General features: G+C 38.0%; 4 protein-coding genes and 1 long non-coding RNA gene across 9 annotated transcripts; 1 reads left to right on the forward strand and 4 right to left on the reverse strand.

Moving 5' to 3' along the window:
- The first annotated feature begins 1,792 nt into the window (after positions 1 to 1,792).
- On the forward strand, positions 1,793 to 5,574 carry LOC140767871 (uncharacterized). Of its 2 annotated transcripts, none has more exons than XM_073107946.1 (5): positions 1,793 to 2,088; positions 3,573 to 3,834; positions 3,944 to 4,139; positions 4,289 to 4,432; positions 4,939 to 5,574. In XM_073107946.1, the coding sequence occupies exons 1-5, from the start codon at positions 1,997 to 1,999 to the stop codon at positions 5,223 to 5,225; spliced, it is 981 nt and encodes a 326-aa protein (XP_072964047.1). In that variant the 5' UTR covers positions 1,793 to 1,996; the 3' UTR covers positions 5,226 to 5,574. The 2 variants fall into 2 exon arrangements, with proteins under 2 accessions (XP_072964047.1, XP_072964045.1); XM_073107944.1 differs by having other exon boundaries at positions 3,944 to 4,143; positions 4,245 to 4,432; positions 4,939 to 5,572.
- Positions 5,575 to 5,871: 297 nt separating this feature from the next.
- On the reverse strand, positions 5,872 to 8,412 carry LOC140767152 (UDP-galactose/UDP-glucose transporter 2-like). Its single transcript, XM_073106967.1, has 7 exons — positions 7,893 to 8,412; positions 7,685 to 7,713; positions 7,392 to 7,593; positions 6,789 to 7,031; positions 6,563 to 6,664; positions 6,298 to 6,405; positions 5,872 to 6,185 (listed from the first exon to the last, which is right to left on the reverse strand). Exons 1-7 carry the CDS (start codon positions 8,019 to 8,021, stop codon positions 5,958 to 5,960), a joined length of 1,041 nt encoding a protein of 346 aa, XP_072963068.1. The 5' UTR covers positions 8,022 to 8,412; the 3' UTR covers positions 5,872 to 5,957.
- A 1,743-nt stretch (positions 8,413 to 10,155) lies between these two features.
- Positions 10,156 to 13,210, reverse strand: LOC140767151 (uncharacterized). Its single transcript, XM_073106966.1, has 3 exons — positions 12,379 to 13,210; positions 11,564 to 11,717; positions 10,156 to 11,133 (listed from the first exon to the last, which is right to left on the reverse strand). Exons 1-3 carry the CDS (start codon positions 12,937 to 12,939, stop codon positions 10,613 to 10,615), a joined length of 1,236 nt encoding a protein of 411 aa, XP_072963067.1. The 5' UTR covers positions 12,940 to 13,210; the 3' UTR covers positions 10,156 to 10,612.
- A 3,545-nt stretch (positions 13,211 to 16,755) lies between these two features.
- Positions 16,756 to 22,559, reverse strand: LOC140767415 (uncharacterized). Of its 4 annotated transcripts, none has more exons than XR_012105573.1 (10): positions 22,174 to 22,559; positions 21,668 to 21,961; positions 21,506 to 21,554; positions 20,131 to 20,219; positions 20,003 to 20,050; positions 19,672 to 19,734; positions 19,454 to 19,590; positions 18,068 to 18,154; positions 17,841 to 17,938; positions 16,756 to 17,213 (listed from the first exon to the last, which is right to left on the reverse strand). It is a non-coding gene; the product is annotated as an uncharacterized lncRNA (long non-coding RNA). The 4 variants fall into 4 exon arrangements; XR_012105572.1 differs by having other exon boundaries at positions 19,989 to 20,050; XR_012105571.1 differs by having other exon boundaries at positions 19,875 to 20,050.
- A 3,740-nt stretch (positions 22,560 to 26,299) lies between these two features.
- On the reverse strand, positions 26,300 to 27,209 carry LOC140767208 (ethylene-responsive transcription factor ERF027-like). Its single transcript, XM_073107043.1, has one exon. It carries the CDS (start codon positions 27,099 to 27,101, stop codon positions 26,433 to 26,435), a length of 669 nt encoding a protein of 222 aa, XP_072963144.1. The 5' UTR covers positions 27,102 to 27,209; the 3' UTR covers positions 26,300 to 26,432.
- Between the last annotated feature and the right edge of the window lie 496 nt (positions 27,210 to 27,705).

Below are 27,705 nucleotides of genomic sequence, written 5' to 3' on the forward strand. Positions count from 1 at the left end.
TCAATCTCAATTTAATGGGAGAATCTTTTGTTATTCCTAAATAAAATATAAAAATTGTTATGACCGAAAGATAGGGCGTTATTATAGTTATCTTAGACAAATAAAAATTAGTCGGCGGTCAAAGACCGAAAGTAATAATAAAATTAATATTTTTTGATAAATCATGCTCTATAATATTTTATTATTAATATCCCCTTTTTTTTGTATTTTATAATCTGATTCATATTTTCCTCTATAGTTATCATATAACACTTTGCTAACTGACATGAACTATATTTTATAATTAATATAATTATATTTATCAAATTACGAAAGATACTTAAAAAAGTTATAATCTAATGCACACCATCTCCCTCAAAACTAAATCCTACATTCCTACTCGACTAAATCTAATTATCTTTCCTAAAATTAAACCTTATCCTATTAAATCTAAATCATATTTTCTAAAATTAAATTTTATCCCACTAAACTAAATCCTAACTCACTGAATCTAAAACTTTTTCTCCACAACTAAATCCCACCGGCACAAAATTAAAATCTCTCTCTTACAAATAAATAATATAGATATTTTATAAATTACTCATATATTTTAACATAATATTTTTTATTGACACCCTTTTAGTTCACACTCATAATTAGATAAAATTAACTCATTGTGTTTATATAAAAATTATAATAAAAAAATATGGAGCCGAATTACAAAATCTTTAAATACGAAATATTAATCAAAAATATAAAAATATAGAGTGTTATTTATAAAATTCTCTAAACATAAATATCTTAAGAGATTAAAAAAAAAGTGTCAATAATATAACACCAAATATCTATTGTACACTGCTATGGTTTTATAAGTGATAAAAGGATTAGGTATTGTTGCTCACGTATAAGATTCTTCGACCTTATGATAAAAATCATGGGGTTAAATTCCTTATGAAAACATTAAGAAAATTATTCAATAAAATTTATTGAGGTGCTATATTCGCACAATGTAAAGTTTTTTAATTTTTTTTTTTTTTTTTTTGGATAGGATTGACTTGTTGAATTTATACATGGAGAATAATAGTTATATTTTTTTGTTTAACTTATAATTAGCCTACAGGCTTATGATAGGTTAGTGTAAATATTATTTTGTCACAAATACAATAATAATTATGCTATTGAATTTTTGCAAACGTGTATGATGGGATAAGTTTTGTATCTTTAAATATTTGGTATGTAACAACTTAGCTTACAAACTCTTATTAATATGAATATTTCATATGACAACGAGATAGTGTTGAAAGGGTTAAAGAGGTTGACAATATTCATATACGGAGTGTTTCAAAACACGAATTCCAATGACATATGTTAAACCTGTATGACCGATACTATATATACGTGGCGAGATCACAACCGTCAAAGGTAGCACAAAGGACGGTGGAACTTGCTTTCCAATTATCCAAAGGGTAGGATAGGCCACCTCATCACTTTCCCGAAGAATCGGAGCCGGTTATTGCGTAATTAAACCCACATCCAGCTCTAATCTCGAACGAACAACCTCCAAACTCTCAGATTAGTTTACACTTTTCGTGTAATTAGTGTCTCATTAGCGGACCCTGGTATGTTCACCCAGATCGACGCCCAATGGCGAAACGCCGAAACCTCGTAGACTCGGGTGTCGAGATGGGTTCTCGGAAACCGCGTGCGTTTAGTAAGTAGAAAAAGGGAATGGAAATAAAGAACTCACCCACGCGCCTCGCGGTGCTAAATATATAGATAAATGAAAATAAAAGAAACCCAAGACTAAAGCAAAGGACACAACTCTCCCTCTCTCCGTCTCTCTCTATCTCTACATCTCTCTCTCCCTCTCGCGTTCGAGAAAATCCCAAACTTGTCGATATGCTTCCCAATCTGCTAATCTAGTCTTCCACGCCTTCTCTCTCCATCTCTCTTTCTCTCTAGTTATTGATTTGGTTATGGATCTCTCCCGGTAGAGTAGCTTCGAGCTCGGGGAGTGATGGGAGACCTCTGGTTGTTACTGCTTGTGGCATTTGGATTCGTCTTTGGAAACATTGGCGCCAGCGAGGGCGATGCCGATCCGGTCTATTTGTAAGCCCCCGATTGCATTCATGTTTCTAGTTCAAATTAAGTTATATATTTCATATATGTGAATTATCGAGAATTTGTTTCAATCAGAGAGGGAAGGAAGGGATACGATGTACTTATTTTATTTTTTTTCAGAAAAGGTTGATATTTAGATTATTTAGCAATTTAGCATCTGATACTTGTCGAGTTAAGAGAAGTCTAAGAGGCTGCATCTGAAAGCAATGGCCTTGGGATTGCTAATACTGAGTACAATTATGACTGTCGTACTATTGGTTGTTATTGGTCCAGGTTGGATAGACTAGGTATGTATGGGACCTTTGTTGATCCTATTTAGGGCCTGTTCGGAGTCGGAGAGTTCTTGTGGTAGGTGTAGAACTTGCATATGAATTTTGAAGTTCAGTACTTGGCGAAGCTTAATTTGCCAAAGAATTCACAAGAATTTGTTTCATGAAAGTATAGTTCTTAGCAACTCTGTATCGCCATGCAGGGTTTGGACCGCCACACTATAATCACATCAACTGTCGGACCTAGATATTTTCTAATTCCTTTACACCCTGCCAAATTGATCGAGATATTTATGACAGAGTAGTAGTTTCATACTTCTGTTTTTAGTCAGATGTAAGAGCACTTCTAATATAGGGATAATTGTACTGATATTCCTACATTCGTAAGAAAGTAGTCATATAGTTATTAAGATGGGCATATTATTAGTTTATTCGCTGGGGATGGAACTTCTGAATATATATTTAATAAATATTCAACATTAGTTTGATGACTGGTGTAAATTAGACAAGTAAGATTGGCCATCAGAAAACTCAAGGAACCTGAGTTGCTTTTCGCACCCACAACTGTGGAATTTCATTATTTCCTAGCATTAATAATGTCATCTAAGTATCTAACCCATGCTTGTTAATGTTGAAATTGTTTGACTTGCCAGTAAGAGTTTCAACTAAACAGATGATAATTGATTTGAAACCAGATCGAAACTAGAGTGAAAAGCCTTATTTTGCCTGATTTTGGTAGCTTGGTAGTTCCAGTCGATTTCGATTTTGGTTTGTTTGAGGCCAAACCAGTCTGAACTCTGAAACTTTTTGTAGGCCAAGCTGTTGAAATATTTAATATTTATGATTTTGAAGTTACCATGGGGCATGGGCAATCACTGTATTTGGTAGAATGGTAGTATAAAAAGCTCTTTCTACTGTCAAATATCCTATAGGTCAAATACAAATATTATGTCAATTTATCCTAGTTATGTATATTCAGTTGCCATTAACTTTTCATTCTTTGGTTGTGTTCTGTAATGGAGAAATACAGTTCACTCCTAGGAATTGGTGGTCCACATACGATAACAGGGACCGCCTCATAGTTCTCGAATAATAATTGGATTTTAGGCTTGCTAATACCTCTTGCTCTGTTTGCTTATTTGCATATGTGATGAGCATTTAGTCACATATCTGTTGACATGTCAACATTTCTTTGGACGCCAGAGCTTGCATTGACCAATGTGAAAAGACAGGATCCATTAAAGATAGCTCTATTCAGCAGTGCCAGGTTTTACCTGATGGCTTACCTGGGAAAAATCCATGGTACAAGCAAGAGCCATTGTACTTGCGCTGGAAAGAATGGAACTGTAAGAATGAATGTCAATACCATTGTATGATGCAACGGGCTAAAGAAAGAGAAGCACTTGGTCTAAAGCCTGTTAAGTATCACAGGAAATGGCCTTTCAAGCGTGTTTTTGTGTTTCAGGTGTGTTATTCATTAACTTTGCTGTATGCCATATTTTCCCGACATGTTGAGCTTATGCAGTCTAAATTTCCCTGTCTATACAAAATTCTTATTAATCCACCTCCTACAGGAGCCTCTGTCTGCTGCCCTCTCTGCATTGACTCTTTTGGTGCAATTTAATGGATGGCTTTCTTTTTCCCTCCTGGTTAATTACAAGTTGCCTCTTCAGCCTCAAAGTCGTAGGACATATTATGAATTCACTGGTTTATGGCACATTTATGGCCTATTGGCAATGAATGCCTGGTTCTGGAGCTCTATATATCATAGTCAGTAAGAATATTCACTTTTATTTCTTGATGACTATTCTCATCTTTTCCCATGGGTTTATGTTGCCATTATAAGTATTCACTTTATATATTTATCTACTCCAGAGATTCTGATTTGACAGAGAAGTTGGACTATTCATCTTCTGTAGCTTTCCTTGGGTGCTCCCTCATTCTGGCCATTCTGAGAACATTTAACGTGAAGGACGAGGCTTCTAGAGTTATGGTTGCAGCTCCATTGCTGGCATTTTTGACAACACATATACTGTATCTTAACTTCTATGACTTTGACTATGGTGAGTTCTCTGCCATGGAAAACAACGAAGGATAGTTGCTGCGCAGGAAAATATTTAAGCTTAATTTTAGACACGTATTTGCAACTTCCTTTTCCTTGATAAAGATCTACTTATATTTGGAAATTGCAGTATAATAAGCAACGCTAGATTCTTTTTCCCCTTGAATTATGTCAAATTAGCTTGTCCTGAAACATTTACCACCTTTCTTCAGTGCTCTGTTCTTTAGTGCAAAAAGTCAGCTTAGTTTTGAGTATGGAGTTTAGTTTCTTGTAATTATAGAGTTAAAAACAAGCACCAGAAAGGGCTTTTGTTTGCCTTCTATTCCCGTATATAACAGTAACATGGAAATGAAAAATGGGCCATAGATTATAATATTAGATTCATTAAGAAATTTTCCTCATGCGATGAAGAATGATCTGTTCATATCTTCTCATGCTTGCAGATTTTATATTTTCAATATCTGTATACAATCTGCTTTCTTACACATGATTTTTCACACTTATCAGGGTTAAACAAGAAGGTTTGCATCGCCTTAAGCGTAGCTCAAGTTCTCCTGTGGGCAGTGTGGGCAATCATAACCCGTCATCCTTCAAGGTTCAAGCTGTGGGCGATTGCAATTGGAGGTGTTCTTACCATTCTCCTGGAGATCTATGACTTTCCTCCTTACATGGGATATGTCGATGCCCATGCACTCGGCCGTCTCGCCGCTGTTCCTCTATCATATCTCTGGTGGAGCTTCATCAAGCAAGACGCCGAGATTCGCACCTCAGCCATCATCAAGAAAATGAGGTAGAAGCTGCGCAAGGAGTCTCTCGAGTTCTCTTTGCAGGGTATTTATCAAAATGATTATTCCTGCATTCAATCTCATTGTTAATATTTCATCTCTTCCAGTTTGGGATCATGTCATTTCTTTTTCTTCTTCTCTTTTTTCTTCTCTCTTTTTTTTTTTTTTTAATTTCAGAATTGCTGGTTTCTATTTCCAGCAACTAGATTATCTTGTAACTTTCTTTTTTGGCTGTACTTAGATTTGTTTTAGCTGTTGTAAGCTTTCTTTTTTATAATGTACACTCTTCTCCTCTTTAACCTGCTGTAGAAAAGAACTTTTTAGTGATTACTAATGGTACACCCATTATGAGTTCCAATTTGCCAAGTAACTAATATAAATCTACAGGTACTGTTTTCGCTCCTTGTTACTACTTACTAGTCAGCATACATGTTCACTGTAACTCTCAGGAAGTCAGTCTCTTGCAAACAGGATGTCAACAACTCTTTTTAAGTCTTAAGATATATATATATATATCAGTTTAAGCAATAATTTTATACTTCTTCATACAGTGGTACCTAATACTCGATCTCCAACTTAATCATCATTATCAATTCAGTATCCTGCCGTAAAATATCTAATCATCCAGTAACACACAAATTAAAGGTAAAAAGCATGCTTTAACAAAATCTATTTTATTCCGTAAACTTATGTATATAAGTACACAAGATAACACGAATCATTATTTAGTTAATTTCTCCATCAAACCAAAGGAGTTTTCTCTCCCTCCTGTTCTCTGGATCCTTGTTTCTGCCTCACATGACTAATTTGAATTTGTTCCCTGGAAATGGGTTCCTTGTATTCTGGAAGAAGCTTCAAAACAATCCCCATAGCTATTAGTAAGAGACCAGAAACATGCTGCTCAGTTAAAGGCTTTGTGAATATCAGATAAGATAGCAGAAGTGTGACGGCCTTCCTCGCCGTTGTTACCTATACAATGTATACATGTATAGATCATAATGAGCTATATATATGTTATAAATGACCGCATATTTTGGCATTAGAACGTATGATCAAGATTCATGAGAGATGAAGAACGTACCATGGCAGTGTTTGCTGCCCCAAAGATGGCAATGAGAGAAAGAACAGAGACCTGACCGACGAACGTGGCCATCGCTTCGAAAACCAAGACAGCATAGACATATAAATGCTGCATTTAGAAACACTAATGTCTGAGTTTATTTTTAGACTCCAACAATTAACAAATAGAAGCCAGCACTAATGCCGGTAATCAAAGAAGATTGAGAAAGAAGGAATTTCAGTAAAGTTGCTAGTATTTCGAGCAACTTGCCTGAATTGTTATTTACCTGAGAACAAGAATTCCATGCTCTGATGAGCTCCCCGGTGAAGATTACAGGAGGAATCAGGAAAGGTAGCCCCACAACTGTTGAACAAAACAACATCTCCATCTACGAAAAATAGTATCACACCTTCAATGTGACCCTTTCCTCAAATTAATCAACCTCAAAAATAAGAACACCACCACATGCATGCCATAATGGCCTAGCTATCAGTAAAAGGATTGTGAATCACCTGTGATGTTTCGGGATTCATGGTAAAAATGGCTTCCTGGAGATTCCCAAGAAAGGAATCCATTACTAGAGCTCCCGACACCATGACCACACCGATAAAACTAAAATTGGGTGATGTCTGGGCATCTGCTAGTGTAAAGAGGATGAGGCCCACAACAAGTAGAACTGCAGAAATATACTCATGGATTGGATATTTTCGTCTTAGACCAGGAATAAATGCCCCCATGACCATTACTGGCAGTACCTGAATTCCCGCAAAGAACTCAATTAGTATGAGCCAGTACATACCGTTCCATAAGGAAAGAATAATGAAAAGGAGGAAAAAGAGTTCCTTCGGATAAGAAATTTCGACAATCCAAAATTAGTCTCCTAAACTTTAAGACTAGATATAAAGGTGGATAAGGCATTAGGTAGTTCTACGAATATAGCTTGATTAATCTTGCTTTTGTTCATACAAATCGACTTTGTAAATGTGGTTACTTCTAGTTATATAGCCCCCAAGAATTAATACGAGAAGTATGCCGTAAACAAGCATTCGTCTATGCATAGATCCTGACTCTGATAATTTCCAAGATAAGATCAAAACCAAGATTAAAAATGCAACCTTTGTGGATTTGAACATGAGCTGTGCAGGGTAATTGAGGAAAGCCAGGGAGCCCTTGGTGAGGCCATGAGATCCCATGAGCACCGCCGACAACTTCACGTATGTCTTCCAAGGATTCACCATCTGCTTCGGAGTGAAGCCCTGCAGGTGTATGAGACCCAAATACACGAACCCCTGCACAAAAGTGAAGTACCAACCAAAGCTGCAAGCACAAGAGAATCAATGTATTCCTTCATAATTTTGGAGAAAAGAGTATAATTAAAGATCATATGGAAGAATCATAGAGGTTTTACCTGAATTGGAGTCGATTATAAACATATTCCTGGAAGACGGACACAAAAAATTTAGCAGAATTACATATAATGGCAGTAAAATTCCCATCTGTAGATGCAATTTCGAGACACAAGCAGCAAGAACCGAGAGGAAAAGATTGAATCCATACTGTAAGGAAAACCAAAAATATTAGATTTTTCCCAATGTCAGACAAGAAGAAACAAATACCTCGCAAAGGCCATTAATGATGTAGCCGAAAAAGAATCCGGAGGAGCATATCATGAACTGCTGCCACTTGGGCCTCTCCGTTAATGAAATCCCAAACAGAGCCCTCCCCTGCTCCTCCCCTGCCCTCATCTCTCTCTCTCTCTCTCAAACGAAGAAGGCAAACAAAACTTACACTAAAACCACACAAAACCCAATAAAAGAAGCGCTAAGAAGTTCACAAAAGGATAGTAGCAGTAGAAGAAGAAGGAAAGAATCCAAGAGGGGGCCCTAAATGGAAAGAGAAAGGAGAGGCATTAGAGAAGGGATTCCCTAACAAAACTCATATTCTTAATGCAATAGATGGCAAGTCATGCGTTTCCCTCGCTTCTCCTCTCTCCGCTCCCGCTTTTGATGAGAGGAAAGACGCGAGGCGAGGACGACTCGTGTGATGGCCAGGGAGACGTAGGAGGGGAAAACGAGTAGGCGACGGGAAAAGTCGGGGTGAGAATAGCAGTTGAGACGATGGGTTCCCTTCGGGAATCCACACAGTGGCACTTGCGCTGCGCTAGGCCTGGAGCAACTTGCGGCTCTACCACGTGGACGCTTACATGCGTAGCTAACCATTCCCGCTTGTGCTCCTCCGCGGGACATGTTGAATTAACGTGGACCGCGCTTTTTAAGAGTTAACGGTTCTTGATCCTATTAAACTGACCAGCTGTAAATTGATCCCCAGAATTTCGTTTACCTATAAACCCCTCAAAAGCTTCTTTATTGTTGTAAACCTTTCTAAGTACATATCCCTCGAAACCAAATAAATATTCTTCTAATTACTTTTTTAAAGGTCATACGATACGATAAGGCCTTGTATTATTTGAAACTAATCCTCCACTCAATTAGTTAGTCTTATTTTTTAATTTTAATTTTTAAAAAATAAATTTAATTAAATACGAAAAATAATATTAGATTACTGAACTAGTCTGAGAGTTCGGTAAACTAATTCAGTGGCGTCCCTAAACTCAAAACAAATAAATCCTAAAATCAGAACGACTTAATAAATTTAAAAAAATAAATATATTTGTAATTAAGAACAATGTGTGTAAAGCATAGCAGAGATATTTTTCATCTTTTTAATGTTAAGCGGAATAAAGTATAACTACAATTTAATTTTTACGGGTATTCATATAAAAAATTAAAAACTTAAGACCCTATTTGTTTTGAGTTTAGAAATCCCTTTGAACTAGTTAAGAACTCATAAACTAGTGCAGCAACTAAAAACTTTTTTATCCTTTTTATATCTAATCAAATATACTTTTAAAAAAAAAAAGACTAATTAATTAAATTACAATGCGAATGGAGAGAAGGGTATAAGTGTAAAAACCCTTAATCAAAATATATCCTAGTATTTATAAGGAATCCCTTATTTATTAGAGATGAATGAAGTAATTCCTGTTGGTTTGCTTGTTAGCGTTTCCCTGTGGCAGATGTATCGGAAATGTTACACTACTAGTTGAAGAGTTAAAGGTGGGGGACCCAAGAAGATTCGATAGGGCAAGTAATTACGTTGTAATAAAAGCTAGCAATTATACCGTCAAAAGGATATCTCTGTCTGTCATGGAGAGAGAGAAACCAAACCAGAGTGAACCAAAGAATTTTAGTACAAATTAGAGTTTTTTTAGGTTTAAAATTTAAACTAAGAAACTATTAATTTATCTGTGATATTAATAATTCTATTATACGAGTAAATATGAATCATCTACCAATATTTTAAAGATAATAAAAAAAATTATTACATAATTATATATTCAAAAGGATAAAAGAACTAAGATTTGAGATTTACAATATTAATCTTAGAAGATGAAAGAAGTGTATTTATTTTAAATTTATAGAATATGATCCAGTGAGTAAATTTAATGGACCGAGGATAACAATTCTGATATTTTAATATTCATTATAGTGAAAAACTTCTCTCTAAATTTGGTTTAAATTATATTTTATTTCTATATAACTAACGAAAAAATATTTCTGAAATAGCATAATAATTTTGGTGACAACTATGATATTTTCATAATGTAATAATAATTACATGTAAAAATATTAAAGCCAGAAGCATGAGTTTTAATTATTTTACTCGTCATGTACAGTAGGCATTTAAGAGCTTCCAAATCTAATAATAACATTTGTAAACCCGGATTTCTATGGTCAGCGGATCTGGCATGACATGGGCGGATTGAATCCGTTCTTCGAGGAAATTGGAAATTATTATAAGCAACAGATGTTATCAAAAGCAGTTCATAGATTTTTTTTAGGTATCTTTGAGGTGGAGAAAAGCTTCTAAAACTTCTTCGGGGATACGTTTCATCTATCAAGTTGAAGTACTTCGGAGTGAAGTCTGGGGTTTTGTCTACTCCTTTGGGCTGGGTTGCTTTACAAAGCCCGGCCCAAATCCAGGATTGGTACGAAATTTAAACGTTTGACAGATCTAATCACACCGATATTAAACGTAGCTCCTACTCAAAATTGACTCGAAAAATTAATGTCCATCTAGGATCCACAATCAAAGTCTAAGCTAACCGACCAAACTCCTCTTATTTAAATTGGCATCGAGTTTGATCGAGCAAGAGTGGCTTGTTTTATTTTGGCACATTAGCAGTAAGCCCCCTAGAAACTGTATATATTCCTCCGCGCGACATATACAGGCACCTAAAAGGAAATTAGTCCCGCTTTAATTCTTTGTTAACCAATTAGTTAACGCCGACCAAGATTTCGCTGACCAATTCCTCCACGAGTGAGTCCAACACGAGGCCCTCCAAATCCGAACCTAATACCCTTTCGTCCTCCTCGAAGCATCTCCACCGTCCGTTCTTCTCCATCTCGATGATCTCCATCTCCCCACGGTTGCCGTCTTGTAACTCCCAGCAGCATCCCTCACCGTTGATCCACTCCCTCGCGGCTTCCAATAATCCGGTCGGCGTACCGCAGGTAGATCTCTCGTGATCCGTGCAGGAGAGCCGTTCCGTGAAGAAGTCTACTAGAAGCTTCTCCAAGCTTTCGTCCGGGTCAATCGCTGAGCCGGACTTCAGAACCCCGAGTAGGCCCCATGCCATCCCCTCCGTCGATTCCTCTTCCACGTCCTCGTGATCTCCGCCGTCTGATGATGCCACGTGGTCGTCACAGGTGGCAAAGCGTTCCTCGAGGTCCACGGGTGCCAGCTCAGCGAGGCTATCGAACCGTCTGATCTTTTGCAGCAGCTGCAGCTTTGTTCCTGTAACCGCAATTAGCACGTAATTAATTAATTACTAATTCGTGTACTAGCTAGCAAAGGACAGAGTAATTAAAGGTTGGATTTGGCTTTTACTAAGCACAACGCAGCTGTAAGGATTTGTTTCTACTACGAACACGTGAAGGATTTTTGATCAGGTATATATAATTTCTCACAAAGAAGCCAAGAAGAATTTTTATTGCGTTCGTTGGGTAGTCCTTCTCTGCACTGTCCTCAACGCTGAGGTTAAGGTCCAACGACAAAAGGAGAGGTGATTCCAAAACCCAATACGTCTATCTCTCTCTCTCTCTCTCTCTCTCTCTATTTCTTTTACTTTTTCTAATCTTCCTTTTAAGATGCCTTTATTTATTTCAATTGCCAATAGTTAGAAACTAATTAATCCAAAAGATTTATAAGATAAAAAGCCACGTACTCTCGATACGAGCATTGGCATGGCGGAAGGAAGGGGAGGCAGTGGTGGTGGTCGCCTCCTCGTCGTCTTCCTCGTCTTCGAAAGGGAAGTCCATCACGGAGACTGGGCTGAGCTGCTCCTTCTCCTCCTCCGAGGGGCATTCTAGTAACTCTCCCTACATTGTACGAATACAATTAACGAGGGTTAGTTTTTACTACGCGGTACAAGTAACAATACTTTTCAAAGAGAAGTACGAGCTACCCAAAAATAATGCCAAGAAAGGTACGGTTCGAAATAAAAGAGAGGAGAGCACGCGTGGTCGCCGAATCCGCTTTTTACGCGGGGTGGGGGGGAAGGGGGGTGGCGTTTGGTTTTATCGCATTAACAAACGCACACGAGTCCAATAAAAGTATCAAATTAAACTAAAGCTCATCTATAAGAGTTAGAACGGCCAAGAAATTATTAGTGGCGGTAGGTATAGGAGGAAGTGGATACTTTTTCCAATACCACGTAGATATACCAAAATATTTCCTCGCTATTCGACAAATTGCATTGATGGGCCAACATTGCAAATTAATATGCTCAACTACTCAATTTCTTTTTCATGAACATGACACAACCACTTTGTCCCCTCTTTATTCCTCGCATCCCCTCCTCAATATTAGAACAAATATATTGTAATAATAAGAGTTTTTCTTTTTTTTTTTGTTTTATTTGTGTCTCTGCTCATTTAAGTTTCGTATAACGTATATCATTTGATACATGAACTTAGCAAGCGACGCACCAAAGTAGATTAGGCTAAATTCATTGAATTAAGAAATAAAAAAAGATCTTACCTTTTGATCTCGGTGGCCGGTGGCATTTTCCACGGCTTCATCGCCGACCTTGCTCGCCGTAGTGTTAGTGTTCCCGCACGGGCTTCGCGGCGGCGAGCTCTCCTTCTCGGAGCTTGCGATGGACGAGGGCAAGAAATCGGATCCGGAGGAATCCGAATCCGACCAGCTGCTACAACTACTAACCACGGGAGAAGGGCACTCGAACGATGGCCGTTCCCCGATCCCCTCCTCGATCTCGTCGTCCTCCTTCGCTCGCTTGTTCCAGAAACTTCCCTTGAGCCGCTTCGAGAAGCTTCTGGAAAGGGACCCCTCCTGATTAGATCCGACAGCGGTGGAGGAGGAGAAGGGGAGGAGCTTGAGCTTAATCGCGGCGGAGATCCTCCTGAGAGCCCCCTTGGATCGGGTCCGGATCCTCCCTCCGCCGCCGCGGAGCTCTGCGTCGATAAGGTGGCGCACGGTGGCCGCGTCGGCTAGCCGGGGGTAGCATCGGAAACCATCACACGACTCCGAATAAGAGTCGAGCGCGAGGTAATCCTTAAGCATCAGTGGTTTCTCCGCCATCGTTGTGTCAGTGAGTCACTCTGCTTGATAGCTAGAAAGTGAGAAAATGGGAAGTGAGGGGTAGTAGTGAAGCGGGAAGTGGGTGGGGAGAGTGGGTTTTAAAGGGGAGAGTGGGGGAGGTTAAAACTTAAAACGAAGGGGAGAGGTAGCTTCGAAGGCGGAGATCTCCAGGTAAGTAATCTGGGAGACAGAGGAGGTAAAAAAATAATGGCAGAGATGCCATGTCGCAGGAGAAGAAGAGGAGAGAGGGAGAGGGAGGGGGGCTGGGGGGAGGCGCAGGGATGCTTCTCTATAGTCTGCACTATACGTGGGTTGGATTTTAATACCAGAGAGGAAGTAGTGAAACAGAGGGAATTGTAAATTGTAAACTTGTCGTAGATTCTTCTAATAAGACTAATTTTGGACTGATGGCGGAGTCGAATGTCGGGCGTGACCACTTTCGATTTGACGCATCCGAACTGTTACTTTCATAATTTCTTTCTGCCTATTTTTTGACCGAACTAATATCCTCCTAAATTTTATTTATTAAAATAAATTAGACTTAAAACTTAATATCAAAAGAATCTATATCATTAGCGCTGTCATTAATTTAGATAAAAAATATATAATTAATTTAGAGTATATAAGTTTAAATTAATGAAATAAAATATTGATTTATCAGCAGTTTTTAGTATTGAGTTTAGAGTGCGATATAATTTTTGTAAATAAAGTTTGAGAGAGATATAGTGCGGTAAAAAAAAAAACGCTTATTTATATTGAATTTGTCGTTTAGCTGGGGGAGGGGCGATCCACGTGGCAGTAGAAAATTGGGAGGCGGGCACGTGTGGTTGGTGCGTGGAGATTTGAGAAGGAAGGCGGAGTCCGTGATCGGGATCCGATGTTCCGCATTTGATGAGGAGGGGGAAGGGCGTGGAGTCCGTGCACTCGGAGTGTCGTCTTCGTTTTCCGGACAAATAGACCGACTTTAGCGGCCATCCGGTGTTCCGTCTCGCACAGGAAACAGGCTTACATGGCAGGCGACGTGTCACAGCACCCCCTTTTGTCGACTCAAATCGTTTCCGACAAATAAGGGCAGCAAATCTCATGCACGGTACGAGCCGGATTCTGAGAGGGGCAGGACGGGCTTTCAAACTCGTCAGATGAATAGTTGACAGCTGTGCACGTTCCTAGCTTACCGTCTTGCATTTAAGCACCCACATTATTTGTCGGCAAAACTTAACCCCAATCTAATTACCAGACTTGGGCCTGCCTATTGGATCGGGTCTATTTCAAAAAGGTTAGGCTAAACTCGATCCGCTCGTGCAAGATTGAATCACTCATTATTCATCACAAACACGTGCTAGTTAATATAATTGGCCGACAGACCAACAAATGAAGCTACAGGAAATCCAACCTATGGCGTTGCGTTACCGTTGCCCCCGCGGTCGGAGGAACAGCTCCCATACTCTTCTGAGTACTAGCCTACTTCGATAGCACCCTTGCCTTTATATCACGTGGCTCTGAAACGTGCAACCATCTTATTCATAAATGAGATTCTTTTTATAAAAAAATTCCCTAATTTCTCCTAAATTATGAGCTAGGACGGGTTTAATATATATATAGATTTGGTCATAAATAAGATTTTGATCTTTTGTATAGTTAAATGGATCTCCGTGATGGGAAAAATCGTGATTAATTTATTAGTAGTACGGTATCTTTTTTATTTTTTTTATCTCAACTAATGGTCAAATGGGATGAGTTGAAGTACAGGGAGTCGCACTTTCCTTGTTCTTTCTTCTTCTTCATGATCCATAGAGTTCTATCTATCTATCTATCTATCTATCTATCTATCTATCGATCTATATTGTATAGAGAGGTCCAAGAACTCCCAGGTTGGAATGTTGTCCTTTAGCTTTAAGATTCGGCAATTACAGCTGGGTTGACCAGATACTCAGCTCGCACGGTTATTGCCTATTTGCTACGTACCTGCGCCTCTCCACTCTGCCACTACCCTTTAGTTAATTCTCTGGGCAATATTACTAACCTCCTTCACTGACCAAGTATAGGGTAAACTTTAGCTACAAGTCAACGCCATTAGCGAGTAGTCCGATGTTAATTAAGTGCTTAATATTGTTGCAGATAGTCCAGTCTGGATAAGAGAATGATGTCTTAGTGCCTTAAGATCCATAGCGATAATATGCAATGTAGAAAGGATACGATATAAAACCTAAGTGGGCAATGTTGTACTTACTATTGTTTTCACCGCTCACTTGAATGATAGGTACCCTAATAATTTTTTTGAATTTTTTTTAAAATTATTCACACCGGATCATGTAAATATATATTATTTAACCCATGTGTTTTTCTTTTAAATATTTTTAAAAATATTAAGAAAATAACTTTCACAAACAAACAATTATTATATAGATGAACTAAATTAACTATAGGTACAAAATCCTTGAGCAAGCTTTTCAAGGTCCAGGTCAAGGTAAAAAGTGAACTAGATTTTAAGGTGAGATGAGGAGTATGTTAGGTATATTTTGTTAGGTGGAAATTAACTGGCATTATTTTTTGAGGCATTACTAAAAATAAAATATAGTGATGGAATGATAATAAAACCATCATGCTGAGTGTTTTTGACAGGAAGCAACAAGGAAAGGAGTGAGTAAGATTATTATCAAGAGACAGTTGTTTGTACTTAATCTCTTAGTAGATTGTTTTCAGTTACTCACAGTACGGACAGCTGCAACTGTTTCCTCCCGGCTTTAACGACCTCGAGATTGACGAGAGTTGAGCTTTCCGTACGCACCGAGAAGGATTCCTCACAGGATCCGAGCATTAGTCTAGTAGCCTTGCGTTGTCGTACACGAGGACTCAATTGCAGCAGGGGAGTAGTTTATGCCTGCAGTGCTTAAGAGTCAGAAGAGCAAACTCATGTGCAGTAACACCTGGACGCTTGTTGAGGATTTCTGCGAGCCTTCGTCGTTAATGGATCTCCTTTGTATTTAGCTTTGGAGGCTACGCAAATTCACAGCTGTGAACCTGCTGTCTACTGCATGCAGTGTTACCAGCAGCAGCAGCACAGGAAGATTAAATATAAGTTCTGATACTATTCATCAATCGGCGTGCAATCGGCTGGACCACTGGAAACATAATAAATTCTCAGGCATCGATCAAGCTATAAGCTAAGAGATTGCCACTGTGGAAAGATGAAAGAGAGGAGGCAAGAGTCTCTACAACATGGCTTTGACTACGTATTTCTTAATTAAACGCACGATTGCTCATCCTTCTCTTTTCTCAAGATGTAGGAACACTAGATCTCAATGATGGATTTAATTAACATGCCAACATATCGCGATTACGAATTGACAAAATTATAAATGTCAGTTTTTAAGTAGTGCAAATGATGCGAGAGATTCACTTTTAAGGTGCAATTATCTATCATAGATCTTTTTATATGGTATATATGTACACCCACACCCACACCCACATACAAATCAAAGAGAGAGTTCAGAGATCACATGAGTCGTCCTCCACAGCAATGTGACAGTTGAGAAACGCCAATCTAAGAGTTGTTGATTCTCCGAGTCTCTGAGTTCAGCCTGAAATGTTCTGTACAATTGACAGCTACACTTATTCCTCAGATTCTTCCTCATGTGGAAATCTTAACGAACTACAGTAATAGAGGTCATCGGGTGAAACAATATTCCAGCAATACGAAGTATCAACTGAAGAGAATTCATTCATCCGAGGGAATGATCTCCATAATGTGGAGCATCTGGCGGTGGATGACATGGCATGGACGTTTAAGAGGCCACGATGGCACCTACTCGTTGATGTAGTGGGTGGAGTGGGGGGGGGGGGGTGACCGCCACATAAGCCGACGTGGGATAGTTGCTTCAGGTGGAGGCCATTTCATGATAAGTGGTTGAGGTGATGTAACGGCTTGGCCTGGTTGTGGCCCTTCTATCTGGATGTGAGGAGATTGATCAGCTGGTATGGACAACAGGGGTCAAATCAGTGGGGCATCTGACCGGTTGCCACCAGACCATCCGAAGATGGTCAAGGAGGGATTCTAGCGCCAACCATGCTACTTCCTTGCAGTCCGGATAGACATGATCATCGGACGGGCCGGGCCGGGTTTAGCCCAGTCCAAACCGGGCCGGGTCGGGCCGGGCACGGGCGGACTGGGCCATTTGATCATGTCTAATTAGCAAGGGTTGGCGGCCCACTTGCAAACATCATGTGCTGCCTGTTCTTCTGTGATGCTGGATTGCTAGCTGCTGGAAATCTCTCTGCATGTTGAGAAAAAAAAAATCAAATAAGGCACTGTCAGCCTGCCAAGTTGATATCATAAAATCAACTATATCCAGAGGAAATTGCAATAAAGAAACGCATTTATCTTTTAATTATGATTTTATGCTTTTAGAAAGGTATGCACAATAATAAGAGTTCTAAATTCTAATCATATGAATCACAGGCTCCGCAAAGTCAGTATTAGCATCAGGTCCTATTGCATGTGACTAATCTTCTTCATTGCCTCCATGCTCTTGCATATAAGAGCTTCAGAGTTTGTCATTCATGTAACTGGGATAATTTTTCATTATATGTGTCCACATGTTCGACACTGTGTAAAGTCAACATGCTGGACATTGACAATCCAAGGTAATGAGATCACAATGGGAATCTAGTATAAACTAGACCATGTCTAGTATAATGACTACGAGCTATCAGAATTTGCTTAACCACCTAAAAGTCATCAGAGGGATGGAAAATGGAAATTGCCTAACCCCTAAAAGTTATCTAATAAGTTGTACTCGCATGACCTGGAAAACAGAACATATACATATAAGGGCGACAACCCGAGCCTCATAAAAACTTAGAGTTCTGCAGATAGAATAGGCTTGGAGATAACTGACCACCTGATAGAGTGCCATGTTTTTCTCCTTTTGAACCCTTCTTGTAAGCATAAGAGATAGTGAGTGATCTGGCAGTTAAATATAAATTGACCATTCAGGACCTGTACACAAACAAACACAGAAGAAAAGGAAGTCAATCAGAAATGTCAACTAACCAGCTCCTGAAATTAATCAATGCCAAAAGAAACACTTCTTAGAAGATCTAGGAGAACAATTATAAGATGAAATACCTCTAATGCCGCATCAGATGATTCAAAGGAATCATAGTTAATAAAACCAAAACCTCAAGAATTCCCAGTGTCAGGATCTCGACTTATCTGCAAAGGGATAAGAAGGAAATGATTAAAATGCACAGTTCTGTTCAGAAGAAAACAACTCACAAGCAATCAACGAAGGAGTTGTTATTAGTTTTGTTATTCTATTGAAATAAATTCCTAATCTTTAGGAAGTAGTGAATGAGTTTGACATGTGTCATTAGATTTGTTATTCTGTTTTGCTTTTGAATTCTTCCTTGTTATTCAACAAGGTCAATTAAAATTTGGCTGGATTTTAGCTTTTTGTAAAGCTATATAATAGCCATCCGAGTTCTTCAATGGTATATCATTCTAATCCAATTTATTATCTTTGAGATTACTGCAAATCTAATTCTCATACTTAACAATCAAAATACTGCACTACTAAATCTCAGTTGTCAAGCATTTAGACGGAGACATTTTCTCCTATAATGCTCCTTCTATCTTCTCTTTTTTTCCTTTTTGCTACCAATAATGCTTCTACTAGCGAAAACATCTTTTCGTTATACTCTGTATTCTGTATCCAAGTTCTGCCAGATCTAAATAAGGATATGTTTGTCCAGCTATTGATCCACATCCTCGTCTGGGTTAATACTAATGGTTTATGGTAAAAGGTTGATCTCCTTATAAAAAAAGATTAACACAATCAACAAAAAGCCTAACATAGATGTATTCATCATGCCTTTATGTGAATCTCCATTTTGACATTCTACATAGCTTTGCAAGTATCTGAGTAGATCATATTGATCATGCATACCAAGGATTTGACAATCATAGTAACAAAAGTAGTATCCAAATATCAGGCATAGAAGCTATCTAATTACGCAATACAAGAGGATAGAAATACACATTTGTACTACTTCATAAACTGGCTAATCACCAAATATTTGGCGCAAAGTTTCTAGAATGAGTGTACAAATGCATATTGACTCCACCTAAATATAAGGCAAATGATTTGTCAGATTTCACGTCAAGCTTAAAGATTTCAAGAATCATGTGTTCGTTCTTACAATGCCAGTAAAATAATTTGATAAACATACAGATTGCCAAACCAAGCAAACAAGCCATTGTGCAGACAGATTTACCATGAGCGTGAAAGTTGCAGGTAAGCTGTAGCAATGTCTCATAAATTGTATGTTTGATTCAGAAATATCTTGTTAAATACATTATATGCAAAGTAAAATAAGATTTTGTGGTATGCACTAGTACATTCCCAAACCAACCAATAACAGCATATTGACTGACTAGAAGATGTTTTGACTTGCACAAAACAGTACTCTCTCTCTTTATTACTAATAAAGAAATTTGAAGAAGTCACCGTACCAACTATGAAGATCTTCGTAATCATTATATTTCACAAAGCCAAATCAAGAGTACTAAAATGAGAAGGCATCATCTTTGGCTTGGTTGCAATAACTCCAAAGTAACTGAATATATCATAGAAGTTTCTCATTCCCATCCTGAATTCGGAGACCAAAAGAAAAACAGTTAGCCATTGAGATACTTGAGCTGACAAACTACATGTGGAAAGAGATTTTTACCGGATCAAGATTACTGATGAAAAGGTTTGCCCCAACATCCAAACTCCTCTTATCTTCACAAGCCTAAAATAAGAAACAAAAATAAAATTCCAGCATATGTGCCCTTCAAACATTTGTACATAACAAATACAGAAATAGGAACACTGTAAAGGTTCAAAAGCAAAATTTGAGCACTGAAGTATTCTCTTGCATCTGGTTAACACCTGTAATTACGAGCTCTAAGCATCTTCCTATAACATTGTTTTACATTAGCACTAGCAAGCCAATAGAGAGGATAAGAAACCAATAGAGTTGCTTCAACAAGATAAAAAATCAACCCCATTTTCCTTACGCATATTGCCTTCCCGTATAGCATGATCATGTCCAAAATTTTCACAGCCTGCAAAAGTTAAACCAGAAATGATATCAGTTGGCAGAATTTAAGGTTAGTATTCACACTTATATACAGGACATTCTTACATAAGCTGTATCTTCCTCACTCTAGAACTCAACAAATGCATGTCCTTGATGGAGATTTGTAAGTCTATCTTTTGGAAGATAGACATTTACTGCACCAAAAAAATAATAAAAAAAATTAAAGGATATTATGGCTCTAAAAAAATGATTAATTTAAAACTAACTTTGAAGAAACAGGATATAAACTGTAAATCAAGGCTCTGCTTTGCTGGAGATGGATAAAACCCTTATTTTGTAATTTGAGTTCCATAGGAAAGTAACAATTTGAATAGTATGGCTTTTACATTAACTGCTCTTACTCCCTATCATTAACTTCGTTCTTATTAATCTAACCTCTAAGTATATAAAAAGAGCATAAGATTCTATTACGGAAAGGAAAGTCGAGACTGAGCTAGCACGATATCAACCAGAGTAACTCCATTTTACTCAAAAAAAGAAAAGAAAAAAAAAAGATAGTAAAAGTCCTAGTCCTAGCACTAATACTCGAACGAGGAAATGAAGAACATTATAAAAATGGAAGTAGACATGACAATAATAACCATGATTTGACATTACGATAGTAACCATGATTTGACATGACGATACTAACCATGATTTGACATGACAATCGGTAAGGTGCTAAGTGACAATTATATGGAGACAATAATTCTGCACTAAAGTTATCTACATAATATTGTATAAAGATGACAGGAAGTGCAAAAAGCTGGTAGAGAGCACTGTTGCGCTTCTTCGGAGGGAAAGAGGAAAATTCTAAGCTTATCTGTTATTTTCAAAATACGAATTTTATTTTAGAAATAACTATTTTTGTGTTAATTAAAAAATATTAATAGTTAATATAATAAAAAGGGAAGAAAAAAATAGAATTTTACCTTTTTGTCTTTTATAAAATTATGATAAATATATTGATATAATCTAAATCGGTAAGATAGATATCAAGAATAAAAATAAATTATGTTATTATACAGCACAAAAGATATAATTTTAATGAATAATATTTATATTTAGAACATGTTAATTATAATATTCAATTATTATCTAAAATAAGAGAGTGTATTTTAAAATCATAAAAAAATTATTCTAAGTGAAGGGGCTTAGTTTATACCAACATTTGAGGATGTACCAGCTATATCAACTACCCTGTATATAAGCTTTTTCTAACTGGTATATCATATATAATCTTAGAATAGGAAATATTAGACAACATGCGATGCAGGCTAAATAAACAGAAATTTTCGTTCCATTGATCTAGTAGTGCAAAAATTAAATCTGAATCTGAAACATCTCCCAAGAATCTAGAAGGGAAAAATCTATGCTCTGCACCAGCGCCAATTATAATTCATCTAATGAACTAAAAAGAAAAGGTAATTTTACGACTTACCAACTGGACCTGCTTGGACAAACAACTCCAATAGTAGCTTCTCAGTAACCTGTGAAACAAAAGTTGGTATAATGAGTCAATACCAGGCATGTTGAAGCATCTTGTTAATCTTTGTATCATTGAACTTGAAAGGAATTCAAGAATGGAATTTGAAATACAAACCGTTTTTTAGCGATGAGCATGACGCGTTCTAATCTTACATCCAGACTATCCAGTTTGGCAATGAGCATAATACTTTCATCCGCATTGACTAATTCTTCGATCTTATATCAGTTAAACCGAAGTTCGAATAAAAACCAATTGAGAACTCCAACGTAGCTTCCGAATCCAGTACCATGAGTTGCAAGTAACTTATAACCAGACGTCACATTAAGCGATTTTCATTCATAAGTGCATAGTTTGCCCACATACGATTATCAATGGTTGTCAAAATTCGAAACCAATTATTAGTATTCTCTGGAAAAAGAAAGAAAAAGATTGCATTAACGGAACCGAATCTCTACGGAAGAAATAAAGCCATCGAGATGTCGAACAGAGAGATCAAACAGCGCACGGCCCAATCACAAGATTGTTCACTTTATAGAAGACAAAAAGACGTGAAAACTTAGAACCCTAATTACGAAACCAAGAAAAGTAAGTGGAATGAAGGATCAACAAAGCGGCGATACCCGAGTGCCGAGATTGCAGACGTAGACGGTGGCATATGCGTTACTCTCGGCGTACTGCTGACCGAGAAGGTTCGCTCCAATGCCCGGAGCGACGCGATTCTTCATCGCTACCTCTTCTCCCGCGTCGGCGGCGGCGGTCGGCTATCGCCCTCACTCAGATCGACTTCTTTCGTTTTCAACTTTCAACAAAAGGCGCGAGTTTTGAGCTCGAAGTCTTGGAAGGAAAAAAAAAAAGAAAAAAAAAAGCGAATAGGGAGAGGGAATTGGGGGAAACGACTTCTTGCTCAATTTGGATCTTTAGCCCATGGGCTTTAGTGGATTATATATACGTACCTACCTCCTGGGCCTTCCTGGACCTTTTGAGACTTAACGGATTCGGGTTTACGGACTTGTTTCTACGAACTCTTTGCATTTTAACCTCTCTCGAATGTAGAATCAGACTGTCATATAACAATTTCCAATAATCTGCTTGCCATAACACGACGCGGAATTCGATTGATTTTATTTAAAAATAAATCTTGTTGTTTGAAAAATAATGGAATCCATTTTATATTTGCAGAATTGACTTAAGTAATAAATAAATTCCAACTAATAAATCAAAGCTCAAAAAGCCTCCACGTCTTTATATTTTGGTCAGAAATTAAAGTTTTTCTCCACTTTCCTGATAGTTAAAGCGGGTGGAGCACTGTTCCTGATAGCAGATTTTCCTCAAAAATCTACTAAGATCACTACATTTTCCTGACAGGGATGGCTCGAGAAATAGAGAGATACGAAGGGAGAATGCGAAGTAGACTCTGCACCCACTTAGGACCCAAATTTGTCCCGTTTTTAAAACATAGGAAAGCCGAGACGTGACTTCCTTGTCGGCCATATATATCGCAGCTCAAACACATTGAGAGAGAAAGAAGGAAAGAAAGAAAGAAAGAAAGAGAGAAAGAGAGGAAAGTAAAACCAACGAATCCACAGGCGCCGTTCTCTTCTACCTTCGACCGGATGCAGAGATCCTTGGTGCCTTTTCGCTGCGGCCGCCGACTTCCAACTGCTACGACTTCTTTCGCCTTTCTGATCTCATATCCCCACCTTCGAAAGAGACCTCTTCCTTCTCCTCTACGCCTCTCATCCAGTGTGAAATTGAACGTAGCTTCCGTGCCACGTCGCATTAAGATTCTCTTCAATATGTTCAAATTATTGCTATCTTCATAGCACTAAACTGCTAAAGTTTTAGCAATAAACCACTGTTAACTATCAAGTACTTTGCTCCACATGTCATGTCTTGCTCCAGGTTAACTTATTTTACAGCAGTATGGAGAGATTTATTCATATTTCTTCAACAATATTCTACACCCGTGGAGGGACCCCATGCATTATTTTCTTTCGTCGCAGTCCTTGAGGTTGGATTCTTCATGCAGGAGGCAGCCATCCTTCCTTTGGGAGGTGGGGAAGGGGAAAAAATCTACGGAAGATTGTTTTGACCACTATGTCTGCTCCTTGTTTCCTTTCTCTCTCTCTCTTTAAACTTTTGTGATAATTAATGTCACGGCGACAATATCGTACGTGTACTTATTCTGCGTGTTGCTTCACCAAAGTATCGCACGTCTCTCCCTCGCATTTGATCGATCTCGAAGCTCACACGTCTGTTGCCTTAAAGAAGTCAAACTAGGTTTAAGCTTGAGTTCGACGTATACGATCACCAACAAGATAACCGAGATGAAGTTTCTGGCGCAGGTGCATTAATTAATCTATCAGGGTTAGTTGTTCCGTGCATTAACCATTCGCGATCATAATTATCACAAAAGTAATTGCCAAAAAGTGGATTCCTCTCTCGTGGGATAGGATAGTTGGAGCTGCCATATGTTGGATTCTCGTGATGTATTTATATTAATTTATTAATTATTTTAAAAGCTTAAGCCCTTAGAATGATAGCTTTTCATATTTATGTTCTTACTTCTCCCTTCTCAAACTATTCGAACTTTCTAGGTGTCCAGATCTAAAGAACAAGATAGATAGATATAACTAATTTATAAAAACAATACTTCACATATCTTACTTACAGAGAAAAGAAGTCATAATATACAACAAATGCACAATAATTAATGCTTAGATTAACTCAGGCGAAGTGAAGAAATATTAACTCACAATCAACTCAAAATTTAAGTTGTTAAAAAAAATAATTTTTATATTTTAAGATATTTCGAGACGTTAGAAAAGCAAATTTATTTTTAAAATAGATGGAGTTTTTATATTTGAAATAATAAATGAGTTTGATATAATTCGAACTCAATACTTTTGCTCTTAATTTGTCTCCAACTGTTCAAATCAAGTTTTTCTTGGAGATATCAAGATAACTAGTGCTTAAATTCGAGGAAAAGTGAGAGTATAGAATACTGATAATTTTTAATTGCTTAAGCTTTTAAAATAATTTATAGTTTACCAAAAAACTTACACTTAACTAATGGTGCCTTAAATCATAACCACAGCCACATGTGTTGCTGCTCATATTTTGTACACCAGTGAACAACTTGTTTCAGATAATCAAAAAAGAATAATAATAATCAAACCAACTTGCACCTATTGCAGATCGAGAAGCTTTCGAAATTGCCAAAGATTCTCTTTTATCGTATTGCTCTTTACCTTTGTCGTCGCAATTTCTTCTGGTGATTTGATCATTATATTTATTGTAACTTTGCCACTACATATTTCACATAGAGAATATCCAAATTAACTACTGCAACAGAAATCAAGAATTCTTTCCATTTCAGATCTATCATGAAAAATTGTAACTTCCTAGGAGATTCTATAACACACACACTACCATTATAATAAAATATAAAAATATAAAAACGTAAATTAAAAAGTTTAAACACAAATGATTTAACGTGGAAAAACACACGAATCTAAATCAACACAAAATAATGATTATAGCCAAATTGATTATAGCAATGACAAAAAACATTCATATCACTTTGTCAAAAATTACAACTCAATTTGTAACAAGTTTGTTTGGTAGGGCCCACAATTCGATGATTTCCATAATCGGTTCTCAACCTCCATGACGCTTGAGGTTGGTCCTTCTATGACCATCGATATATATTTCTTTTGGATTCAATATGAATACAATGTGTAAAATCTTGATTTAGCATGTTCCATTGAAAAGTAGAGAGATGACCTCGAATATTTATTTGAAGTCATAGGCGACCTTTAAGAGTCTCTTAAACAAGGACAATGATAGCTTCTTAGGATTAGGTTCATTAACCCATATATACTCCTCCATATAGGATAAAAAAATTATACTTAAAAGAAAATTCAGAATGCTTGCAAATGTTTGCATATATACTACTTCATATAACAATATAAGTCATAGATCTGTGCTATCATTCTATAGCAAGCAGGATGCTTGCAAATGTCCCAACTTAAAAGGTTTATAATCTCGAGTATGTTTGCATTGCATTTGAACCACCTTGTGAACACCTACATCAAAAACAGTCTCTGTGTACCTAAATGCCAACTATTGTATTTGAAACACCTCTTCAAACGCCAACTATTGTATTTGAAACACCTCTTCAAACGGATGAAACCTCATAAAACTGAGTCAACACAAATTGTTTCTCATTTAATTTACAGTTTTTTTTGGTCACCTTCATAACATTCATGCATATACTCTAATAAAAATTCTAGACATAGTTATATATTTAAAATGTTTTAGAATACATTGTTAATTATATAAAAATGTTACATACCAGTCTGGTGATTTTGATCATAAATGCTATCATCTATAATTACCAGACTTTGATGACTCGTATTATGGTTGCTTGCATTTATAAACAGTGAGTTAATTGAACTAAAACGACAGTATCCAATGAATATATTTAAGTTTGTATGAGTCCAAGGTACATGTTAATATTCCATGCAGTACTACCTTAATTACGTCACGACAACTACTGAAACATTGTCGAGCTGCTTGTGCTGACTGGTGGGGGAGAGAGGGAGGGAGAAACACTATGTGGTACTGAATTAATTATTGAAACTTTCGCATTCAAATTTGAAATAATTTTGCGAGATTGCATGGATAAATATGCGAAATGCTCCAAATTAAGTAGGAAGTCTCAAATGAGGTAAAGAAGCGAGCCAAGTAAACAGCAGTACTATAGAAGCTAAGTAGCAATAGATGCAGTCGATATTACAACCGATAGCTGATAAAATTCCAGCTATTCCTCCTTCTAGCTACTACTTATTCTCCGCACCTCACAATCTTATGCAATCTACGGGTAACTCCACAGACTACTTGCCGCATCCGAAGCTTCCGACGAGTCATCCGACGCGGCCGGGCTCAGTCTCGGCGGACTCATCATTAACCCCTCGGCCATGTTCATCAACAACTGCGGCATGTCAAATATCTCCTCCTCGTCCATAAAACTCAATACCTTCTCCTTTTCCTCCTCCTCTTCCGCACCACGTGCTGCTACTGCTGAGGAGGCGGCGGCGGCGACTCTCCTCTCCTCCGCTCTCGCCTCCGACCGCGATGCCATAGCCGCCGCGGCCGCCGCGGCGCGTATGTCATGAGGTGAGGCTGACGCCGGCGTCGGCCGCGACGCAATCGCACGAGGGAAGTTGAGAACGGCGTCGCCGCCGCGCAAGGCTAGTGCTGCCACGTCGTACGCTACCGCCGCCATCTCGGCCGTCGGGTACGTGCCTAGCCAGATGCGGCTCGTCTTTCGCGGCTCCCGGATCTCCGACACCCACTTGCCGCTCCGGCAACGCACCCCGCGGTAATTGGAGGCACCGGCCGCCGGCTTTTCCCCAAGTCCGCTTGGCTCTCCAATGGGTGATGTCGGCTCGGAGGCACGAGGGGAGGGTAGTTGAGGTGGTTGGATTTGCGGAGTGGACTGCACGTGCTGAGGATGGTGCACGTGTATATTGTCGTCAGCCATCAACCTATCCCAACTGGGTAATATAAACCCTAAATCTATACGTGTACATAGATAGATATATATATATCTAGTCTAAGAATCTAAGAAGATCTATCTATCTATCTATATATATATATATATATATATATATATATACACATATATATATGGAGGAGTGCTTACAAATCGAGCAGAGAAGAGGAAGGCAGCGTGGGGTTTTCGCGGGAAATAAGTGTTGGTGAAACGCGCTTTGAGTGCTTCGCTAGGAATTAGCTGTTACCCAGAGAGAGTGGGGAAAAAAAAAATCGCCCACTTTTGAGCTGTGACAAATCCACATCCACGTGTCTAATCTTAGGAGATTAGAATCATAATATGCCAAGTGGGAGAGGAAATTTCGGTTAGAAAGTTGTCAAAGTATGTCTTAAGTGGATTAGGATATTCTAATTACAATAAGTTTGACTTATACGGTGGTCAGAGTAGTTACTGGTCGAAGTGGATGTTGGTGAATCTTTTACTTGGTTTTAATTGCGGTAGTTTAAGATAGCGTAAGATGAGGGATCGAAGACACGTATATAAGATGACATAAAATAGTAACTATAGCATCATCCTTTTGATATCTTTTTTT

This window comes from Typha angustifolia, chromosome 9, assembly GCF_048772165.1.
Source record: "Typha angustifolia cultivar Huaian chromosome 9, ASM4877216v1, whole genome shotgun sequence".
NCBI classification, from domain to species: domain Eukaryota; kingdom Viridiplantae; phylum Streptophyta; class Magnoliopsida; order Poales; family Typhaceae; genus Typha; species Typha angustifolia.